Raw genomic sequence first — 10779 nt, forward strand, 5'->3', positions numbered from 1 at the left:
GCCTCTTTATATAATTAAGGTTATACTCTTAAACTTAAGTATTAGTAAGATAGATCTAGATAGCTAAGTTAAATTACTAGACCTTGTTTAATAGTAGCAGAGCCTAAGTTTATATATATAGTAAATGCTAATTTTTAATTATAAGAACATTCTAATACAGGCGTTAAAGGGCAAGGCAGAATAAAGCCTAATTATCCCCTGCTTAGTAAATAACCTACTATAACTTAACTATAATACTAATTAACCTATATGCATTATGCCCTAATAGATTAATCTTGCCTTAAGGCTCTATAGTAAAAAGAGGGCGTTTTATAACTAGAGGTAGTTAATAAAAGTCGCTTAAAAGAAGGATGCTTTAACCGCTAAAATACTTATTTTAGTATACTAGGAAGATCTCTTATAGTTAATAATTAATATATCCTATTATATATAAGCCTATTATAGACTTTTTATTAATAATAAGATATTAAATATAGCATAATTTATTATAAATATTAAAGATATTAATAGTAGAAAGAGATAGTAAATTACTTAATATCTTAAAAATAAGCAACTACAGTAAGGAATAGAGTATAATGCTATTAATTATATTTATAGCTATGCTAGTTAGTATAGCTCTAGCTATAACTTACTAATTAAAAGGCACTATTTACTATAGCTTTATAAAGATAGCCTTAATAAGGAAGGACTTACTAGTATTACCTAGGCTGTTAACCTATATATAAAGAGGAGGGGGGTTTAGCTTTAAAAAGTTAAGTTAATTATTAAGATAGTTAATAAATAGATTAAAGACTAAGCGCTGCTTAAGGTTTAACTGCTATATCTTTATATTTATTATAGCATCTTTTATAATAAAGAGGTTATTACTCCTTAGCTACTTCTAATAGCAATTCTTAAGCTATAAAAGGTCTAGATAATGCTTAATATAAAGTTACTAATTATAGAAGAGGTTAATAAGGCAATTTTTAAGCATTTTTATATCTTTTATCTTAAGCTTAGGATTTAGCAGCTATATTACTAGCTGCTGCTATTTATTATTAATAACTGCTTCTTTATCTTGCTCTTCCTTTTTAAACTCTTTAAGAGGCAGTAGTAAGAGGTTAGAATAGTAGTTATTAAGGTGTATGCTAAGGTGTATTTTAATATAGCACTAAAAGGCCTTTTAAAAGCTGCTAAATTAAATGCCTTTTATAGTTATAAGGCTTATAGGATTTTAATAAGTATAGTATAGTATAAGCTGCATATAGTAATACTGCTTAAGCTTATCTAGTTCTTAATCTAGGTAGTATTTTAAGAAATAATTAAGAATATGCGCTTTTGCTTTTTTAAAGTATTTAAGCTTAGACTAGTTTATTATAGTAAGCTATATAAAATAGCTTATATCTTTATACTTTAATTATTAAGTAAGATATTTACTATATATTAACTACATAAAGTAAATACCTCCTTTAATAATAATCTTAGTCTAGAGTTATGCTTTAATAGGTTAGCAGTTAATAGTAATTATAATATATATGCTTTTTTATAATAGTAAGTTTAATAAGAGATAATAAACCTCCTGGCTTAACTAATCTCTTTTAGCTGCTAACTTATTTATAAACTTTATTATAAAGCTAACTAAAGGCTAGTTACTGCTAACTATAAGAAGGATAGCCTTAGTAATATCTTTATATAATGCATTATAAACCTTAGCCTTACTAATATACTTTATAATATAGGAGAGGATAGTATAAGAACTTACAGTAAGAGAGATATTATAGTTAGTAAGCTATATAATAGTAAAAAGGTAATTATAATTATTTAACCTTATATTATTATATATGCTATTAAATATAAGGTAAATAAGATTAAAATTATATATTAAAATAGGGCCTTTATAAAAAGTATAAGGGAAATAAAACTAGTAGACTTTACTATTTATAAGCCTGCTATTAAGGAGCTAGCAGCAGTAAAGGCAATATGCCTTAAAGCACTTATAAACTTATATAATATTAATAATATCTAAAAGAAGCTAAAATATTAGCTCTTATTACCTATAAGCTAAAGGGTTACCCTCTTTATGCAGATTAGCGCGCTTAGGTTAAGGATTAAAAGCGCTTATAAATAGCCCTTAATAATTAGTAAACGCTTAATAATTAGCTATATTAAAGAGATTAACCTTTAGGCTATCCTTAGTCTAGTACAGCCTATAAATATAAATACTGTTATAAGCCTGCTACTTATAGTAATACTAATATTTTAATATCTATAGCTTAAGGAGAATAATAATCTATAAGAAAGTCTTAAACTAGAAGTTAAAATAATAGGCTATAATATAAAGGTTATCTTTAAGGTTCTATATTAAAATCTTAATCTTATCTTAATTAAAGGCTATTTACTATGCTTAGTAATAAGGCATATAGCGTTAAAGACTCTCCTAGTAGTTATTTACTATAGAAAATATTAAGAAGGTGCTAGGACAGCCTAGGGCATATACTATTACCTTTAAGGCCTGCCTCTTACTGCTTTAGTAAGGGCAGGTGCCTTAAAGGCTGCCTAAGTAGTAAATAATAAAGTTTAGCAAGGCCTAGGTATTAAGAGTGTTATTATTAAATACTGCTTAAATATTATCTACTATAAGCATATACTAAGCTGCCTAGCCAGGCCTCTTAATAAAAAAAAAGCTGCAGGTATTTATAAAGAAATGCATATATATATTAAACCTAATATAATAAAACTGCAGATACTAAGTAAAATAGCTATTATACTACCTTATAGTAAGAGTAAGGTACTGCTAGTAGGTAATAAGGCATATATAAGGCTAGATAAAGTTAGCCTAACCTTTTAGAAAAAGAGTTAGAAATATAAAGAATAACAGAGGCTGTAATTTATTAAACTTGCTTAAAAGGGTTAACTAAATATTAGGCATTTATAAGTAAGGCTACTGCTGCTATAATAACTATAAAAATGCATGCTAGGATAGTTAGAGAGGGATTTACTTAAAAGGTGCTTAGGCCTAACCCTCTAGCTTTATATAAAGCTAATTAAGGTTAGCCTAGGCTATAATAAGGTTAAGCATAGCAGTAATATTAAAATTATTACTATTAGGCAGATTCTTATTAGCTACTACTTTTTTAATATTAACTTTAGCTTAGTAATAGTTTAAGATATCTTAAGAAATATCTCTATTTACTAAAAGCTAGCTAAGCTGCTTTTTATTAATTAAGATATCTCTATAGCTAGGATAATGCTTTTTTAAGAATATTAGCTATTATTAAATATAATACTAGCATATATAGAACTGCTTTTTAAATTACTATACTATATATACTTAGTCTATCTTATTAATAGGCTATAAGATAATTATATTAAGGTTTAAAGGAAGTAATAGCAGTTATATATATATGCTTTTAGTATTATATAAGAAACTAATTATATGCCCTTAATACTTATACTATTACTTATAGTACTAGAATATCTATATATAGATATAAATATATATAATAAGCATCTCCTTAACCTAGAATAGCTTTAAGAGATAAGTTAGTATATTTTTAAAATTAAGGTTATTCTTAGTAGAATAGAAGTGTAGTTTATTAAGGCAGTAAGTTATATCCTTTTCTTAGCAGTAGTAGTAAATGCTGCTTATAAGACATTAGCTAAACCACCTAGTTTAATATTAAGGGTAAAGCTTTATTTAGTGCTTATTTAATTATGCCTGCTAGGTGCTAATAAGATACTAGTTAGATAGTGTTAAAGTAATAGCGCTAAGGTTGCCCTTAAAGGGAATGTCTAGCTTAACTAGCTCTTAAATAGTAGCTATAGGCATTATCTTATAGCCCTAGGAGTGTTAAAAAAAAAGCGTTTATTATAAAAAAGATATATTTAAATTATACCTGCCCTTAAAGAGAGACAGTTCTAAATAATAGCTATATTAGCTAAGTTAACTAGGTTAACTAAATTAGCTTGCTTTACTACATGCTTAGTAAAAAGACTGTTTATTACCTAGCGCTATAAGAAAGTAAAATTATAAATATATCTAACTATAATAAAAATATATCTAGTGCCTAGTATCTGCATTTTTAAGAGCGTTAATATAATAAATATAAGCATTATAAGCAGGATTATAAGTAAATAAAGGCCTAAAAAGCTAGTATAAATAGTAAAAGAAAAAGTTATAATACTTATTATCTTAAGTATTAGACTAGGAAGGTTAGGATATAGCTATTAATTAAGAGGTTATTAAGGTTAAAGAGAGAACCTCCTTAGCATGCTAAGCTATATAATGCTTATATTAAATTAACGCCTGCTCTTAATATATATCTTATTCTTAAAAAGTATTATTAAGGTTTATGCCTTAATAAAAGAACTATACTAGGCTACTAATATAAGAAAGTAACCTAGGCATATAAGGAAGTAAGAGACTAGCAAGACTAATAATATAAGGGGTAATAGGCTATAGCTGCTAAAGGGGGAGAACTTTATACTACTAGGCCTGCTTAAGCAACTAGACATTAGAAATAACTTATTTACTTAAGCTAGAGAATAACCTTATAGCTTAAGAGATCTATAGTAAGGTTAGTAATAGCTATAAGAGAGAGAAGTAAAGAATAAATATATTATTTAGTAAATAGCTTTTTATTAGCTTTCTGCTATTAGCAGCAGTTTAGGCATTTGCCTATAAGGGGGCCTTTAGGCTTCTTTAAATTAATAAATTTATTATTATGCTTAAACTATAAATAGTAAGTGCACTTATATATAAGAATGTTAAAAGCATTTTTAAAAAGTATAAGACTAGGATCTTTAGGTAATAGTAGTAGAGGAGGTGCTATAGCAGCAGAAGCTATAGCAGTAGCAAGAGCTATTAATAATACTATTAATAATACTATTAATAATACTATTAATAATACTATAATAAATACTTAAGAAGGCTAAAGGTTAAAAGTCTTAATTAAGGTAAGATTTAAAAGAAAAATATATTTATAAATATAATATATATAGGTTACTACCTAAGCGTTATAAACATATAGTATAGGTTATATATATTACTAGGCTTATATAGTTATATAACTAAAATTAGCAATACTTATTAGTTAACTTCTAGAGATATTATTTAAGATGTCTGCTTAAGGCATTTTCCCTCTTATTTTAGGCATTTATAAAAGACAAGATTAGTATTATTTAAATACTTAAATAATGCTAATTTATCTAGTACTAATATTATTATAATACTCTAGACTATATATACATAATCTAACAATTTATAATATTAATAAAGTATATAGATATTAAGGGATCTCAGGACTTTATAATTATAATATTATAATACTAACTTTAACCTTATAAAAACACTATAACTAGGAGTCTTAAATACCTTTAAAAGCGGTTAATAAAGCAAAAATAACTAATTGCTATATAACTTTTTTTTTAACTTCCCTAGCGCTTAGGAAATCGTTAATTAAATAACTAAGTGAAGCTAAGAAGCAGTAACTCTCTAGTAATCCCTGCGCTTAGCTGCTTCGCAGCTTCGCTTAGGATAATGTCGCCAGTTCACCTAACGTAGCATCACGCAATATCCATCACAAGACCCAGACAACCACTCACTCCAGTCTCCTCCCGTCTCTTCAGCACAAGTCCCTGAAATTACCTCAACTTTAGCATCTTTCATCAAGTCAGATACGTGTATCCTACTCCCCAACTCCCGAGTCTCCAACCCGACAATCATCCGTTTTCCCTCTCCATCAACTCGCTTCTCGCTCTTATCCCAACCCCCCCGGCACTCCCATCCCGCCCCCCCCGTCGCCGGCGCACCATCGAACTCCGGAGCGCCGGAATTAAAAAAGACAAAAACACCCACTTACACGCACATCGTACCACTTACCCAGTATGTACCACTCATGCGTAGACAGATATTCCTGGTAGTATCGGCAGTCCCCCCTTCTTTGTAACAGCTCCGTAAAGACATGTTGTTTGTGATTTTCTCTCGTCCTTGTTTCTCGAGAAGCCGCGGAGCTGGGAATTGTGGATTGGCGGCTGCCGGCCGGATCAGCGTCGTCTACCGAAGGTGATGGCCGGTGCTCGGATTGATTAATGACTTACTACTACGACGTTTGGATGCATCTTATCGGTGGACTGTGGCGTGGACGCTCTGTCTCTTTTCGGGTCTTCAACGAGATATGATGTTTTTGTTTTGTCTGCTACTTGAATTGTATTCGTCATACCCACAAGTCAGGTAAACTGCTTCAACCATGTGCACAACTGAGCACTCCGATCCTCATAGACGACAGTCAAACATGATCCTTTGCTCCTCTGTGAGGTCCAACCCATATACGTGAATTAACAAGAGGCTAAAGGTACCTCTACTCAAAACAAATGCAATACCCGATACGCCCACTGACCCCCTCTCAGAAACGACGAGGGAGCCCAATGCATTTCTTGTATATGCCCCCTTCCCCAGTATCCCAGGCATGCAGCATGCATCCAAAGTACCAAATCATTTCCCAAGACCAACTCCAACTCCCGTAATGCTTCGTCTTCCCCAATACGTGCATCCTCCAGGTGCTCGCGCTCCGGATCCGCGGGGACTTGCGTGACCATTTATTCCTTTTCCCCTTTTTTTGTGCTTCGTCTTCTGGGTTGGTTGAAAGAGCATGTGACAACTGTAGATGAAGACGCTCAAAAGCGTGTCAAAAGAAAAAGAGAAGAGAAAAAAAGACATCTACCACGTCTCGGCAATGTACTGGCCAGCCTCCTTCTTGAGCTGCCAGTAATTCCGCGCCTCTTCGCGCTCGAGGTTGCCCTTGGCCATGGCGACGTCGACGAGCGCCTCCTCGACGCCCTCGCCCATGCCCTTTGAGCTGCCGCAGACAAAGATGCGGCCGTCGACGGCGTTGACGATGCTCCAGACGAGGTCGGCCTGGTTCCGCACCTCCTCCTGCACGTACCTGCCCTCGCCGCGGCGGCTCTGCACCACGCGCTTGACCTCCTCCTCGTGGACGCCCCATTCGCCGCTGTAGATCTCGTCCAGCAGCGAGTCGCGGATGCCCTGCAGCACCCACACCTTGTTGGCGCAGTTGGCCTGCTTCAGGCGGCGCTGCACGAAGCCGCGGAACGGGGCGATGCCCACGCCGGCTCCAATCAGCAGCATCGGGCCTTCGGCGTTGAACTGCCTGGCCAGGGGGTTCGCCATCAGACCCTTGAACATGGGAATGTAAAACTCCGCCTTCTCCCCGGCCTTTTGGGCCTCGATGAACTTGCGCGCCTGTCGCTCAAAGAAGCCGGACCCCACGCCGGTGCGAGAACCCTCCCGCCAGTCGCCCGTCTCGTGCACCGTGACGGCTATCTCGATCAGGCGGTGCTGCTTCTGGTCGCCCCTCTGGAAGGACTCGTGCGGGTCGTTGGAGAGGGAGTAGAAGCGCGGCATGAGCTGCTGCAGCGTCGACAGCAGCTCGTCCAGAGGCGGGTGGGAGCTGGGGAAGGCGTGCAGCAGCTGGGAAACGGTGACACTGGGGCCGGATCGGAAGTCGCAAAAAGCACCCTGCCCCTCTGCGGCGCAAAGGAAGTTGAGAATCTTCTTCTCATTGTCGGCGGTTGCGTGCTCGGCCAGCACTCGCAGCAATGCCTTGGTGGGTGGATACGACTGCAGGTCCGCGCACCAGGTAAGCAGATCCCGGCGCGTGGTGACGAGCTCGCGCGGCTTGTCGTCTCCCCAGACGGTAGGCCAGCGCCCGCCCGTCGTCTTCAACAGCACCGGCTTGTCTCGCAGGAAGCGCGGCACCATCAGGGCGTCCAGGACATCCTCCACAACGGCCTCGGAGTTGGGGGCAACGACGCCAATGGCACCGCCAACCTTGAAATCGGTGTTTTCCTCGTCGGGATAGTCGGTGATGTCCAGGTCAAAGTGGTAGGTGCGCTTCTCGGCGCCAGCTTTGGTCAGCTCGCGCGCTGTGTGGATCTTGGCCGCATAAACGTTGTACGGAGGATGAGGCTGAACGAATCGCGGCGGCTGAATGGTGGTGTCCACGGTCTGGAGCTTGTCGATGGCCATCCGGCCGAGGTTGTTGCCGCTGTCGACATCGCTGCCGTCACGCTCGAGAGAAATCGCAGAATCCGTGGGAGAGGACGGGCTCGGGGCCTTGGGGACTGAGCTGAAGGAGATCTTCTTCTCCGGGAGGTCGACAATGTTGGTCAGGACCTTTGGGATGTCGCCAATCTTGAGGCCGAGGGACCGGAACGCCTCGTTATCGGGCAACGGGACGGATTCGTACTCGATGCCGGCCGGCCTCGCCCCGCCCATCAAGCAGCAGCCCCCGCCGCAGCAGCGAGTAACAAACTCGGCGGTCGTCTCGCCCGTGATGCGCTGGATGTCGCGGGCATTCTGGGCAATCAGCCTTGTGGAGGCGCGTCGCTGGCGAGGCTGCTCGGCTCGAAGGGGCTCGTCCTGGTCGTCTGACTCGTCCGAGTAGGTCAACGACGGAGCAATTGACTCTGCCTTGGGCGTTGTGGGCATGCCCTCGTTTGTCCCGAGGGACAGGTTCTGCATTCGCACAGACTGCATCATGCTCTTTTGTGCGATTGTGTGAAGTGGAAGAAAAGCGAGATTCGTTTGGTTGAGAATTGAAAAGAGAATGGGAAATGAGAATAGAGGAAAGGAGAAATAGCAGTTGTTGAGTAGGTATGGAGAGGTCGAGGGATCAGAGAGGCGAGGTCTGTTCGGCCAAGTCCGCCAACGGTAGCATGAGCAAGCCTGAGATCGTCCAAAACCGGGGCAAAGGAGGCTGAATTTAGGAGAATGCAGGCGAATTGGATCCGTGCGCGGCAGCGGTGCACAGCTCACGGGGCAAGACTCGACTGCTGAGTCGTACGAGGATCGGGATCGGGTGGTTTGATGTCGAAAAGGTTAAGGGTGAGCGAGAGAACATGAAGAGAAAGAGCAGGAAGAAAAGGGCAGAAACCCGAGTACGGCTACCCGAGGCTTTTCTGGGGAACCAAACGCACCACCAGCTGGTACAGTAACAGTAGGTAATAAACTATGACAGCCACACACAGCCGATCGGATCCATGCATCTGCGCTCTCTTTTGACCTGAACCCCCAACATCGGCCGTCTACGGAGCCACACAGACCCGCCGAAGCCAGCTTTTTCCTCTTTCTCATTCAACGTGAAATTTGCCATTGGGACAGCCAAAGCCCTTGTGGCCCGGTTGCCCCCGAGGCGCTGATTGGCTGCGGTGGGGGCCGGGCTCCGATGACTGGAGCGTGGCAGAGCGCCACCAGTGAGTTCATTGAATAATGAGGGACGCCGGCTTTGATGGTTCTGACTTATTGATTGATTGATTACTGGCTGATTGATAAACCGCTGGGAATGGCACGGAGTCTGTTTGGTTGTTGGGTGGCCGCAATCATCTGTTGCACAGTGGGCGAGTTGCGTCAGAACAAGACACGAGAGGCTGTTAGCAATCGTTATCAATCAATGACGGCATGCATGTGTTTGTGTGTAGCATGTATGTACGTCCATCCATTCCAAGACATGCATGCATGCATGCCGCACTGTCTGTCAACTTATTAGTATTACTGTACTACTACTCGTACATGGATGACAACCAACTCAACAACTGTAAGCAGTTCCTGCAGTTTCGAGCAAATCGAAATGCTTCAGGGTTGGTCGAATTACGAATTGCCAATCTGGCTGACTACAGGTAGCCGACTTTTCAAGTTGCGCCGCTCCGGGCCCGCTTCACGGTACATGCCCTTCCTGGCAGGTCCTCAACAAACAAGTTGCGCCTTTTTACATCTTCTTGTCCCGACGAGGACGATTCACAAAGAGTAAACCCCAGGCTTCAAGGACAAGGGAGGTGATAATACGGAGTACAACACGGTCAATTGCCCGCTTCAGCGAATTGATTCACCTCGTCAAACCCTCCCATTGTCTCGACTTCAGCAAGCAGAGTAAATTGGAAGCGAGCAACAATTGTCACGTTTCCCATTTTGCGTTACGCAAACCAGCACCTCTCTCACGCCATTCCCAATGATGCATACCAGCCCAAAGACCCAAATAGCGTAGCCAGCATAAGGTCGCAGTGAAGCATGGGGGAGAGGAGAGAGGGGGGGGGCTGCCTCGGTTGCCCAACCGCAATGGCGCCCCCATCTTTTCCTGCGCGGGTGGCCCCCCAAGAAAAAAAATTATCTGATTCATCTTATCAATCCCATCTAATCTCTGCGTGCCATTCATTCGCTCCCCTTTTGCGGAGTCGGGTCGCCTCCCCCCCCCGAAGTCGGTCGTTTCTTTTCCTCCTCGGCAGCTCATGCGCATGCTGGCCCAATGCCTGCATCCAATCCTGCCTTCTCGTCGAGTTTGCTGTCGGGTAGTAAAGCATTGCAGGTGTGTGGAATGTATGTAAGGTTAGCAAATCATATGCGATTCACCAGCAAACAAGCAATCGCTGTTTATGCATTCAACTCCCAATACAGTAAATACTGTGTGAATGATGCACACGGACATGCGCCCTCGTGGCCAGCAGAAAAGATTCAATGCGATACCAACTCTAGAAGACAGTGGAAACCGAAGTATGTAGCACAAGAGGCACATCACAGGAGTCCCCGTCGGTGAAGCCTCCCCAACACAAGAGCCACCCAAGTCAAGGGTGGTACTCGTATGGAGTAGTACAGCCACTCACCGATTCAATCCCATGATCGATCTCCGCTAATCTAATCTCCCCATCTGATAAGATTTCCCCTTCCACTCGCCCTGAGCTGAAAAGAAAGCCCCTCGTTTTGCGGGTGAGTGTAAAAAAATATAAATA

General features: G+C 40.4%; 1 protein-coding gene across 1 annotated transcript; it reads right to left on the reverse strand.

The window, feature by feature from the left end:
• Positions 1-6697: 6697 nt before the first annotated feature.
• On the reverse strand, positions 6698-8539 carry BBK36DRAFT_1126970 (hypothetical protein; the record flags this gene model as incomplete). Its single annotated transcript, XM_024891447.1, has 1 exon — positions 6698-8539. The coding sequence occupies one exon, from the start codon at positions 8537-8539 to the stop codon at positions 6698-6700; it is 1842 nt and encodes a 613-aa protein (XP_024746867.1).
• Between the last annotated feature and the right edge of the window lie 2240 nt (positions 8540-10779).

Source organism: Trichoderma citrinoviride, assembly GCF_003025115.1.
Source record: "Trichoderma citrinoviride strain TUCIM 6016 unplaced genomic scaffold BBK36scaffold_13, whole genome shotgun sequence".
NCBI lineage: Eukaryota > Fungi > Ascomycota > Sordariomycetes > Hypocreales > Hypocreaceae > Trichoderma > Trichoderma citrinoviride.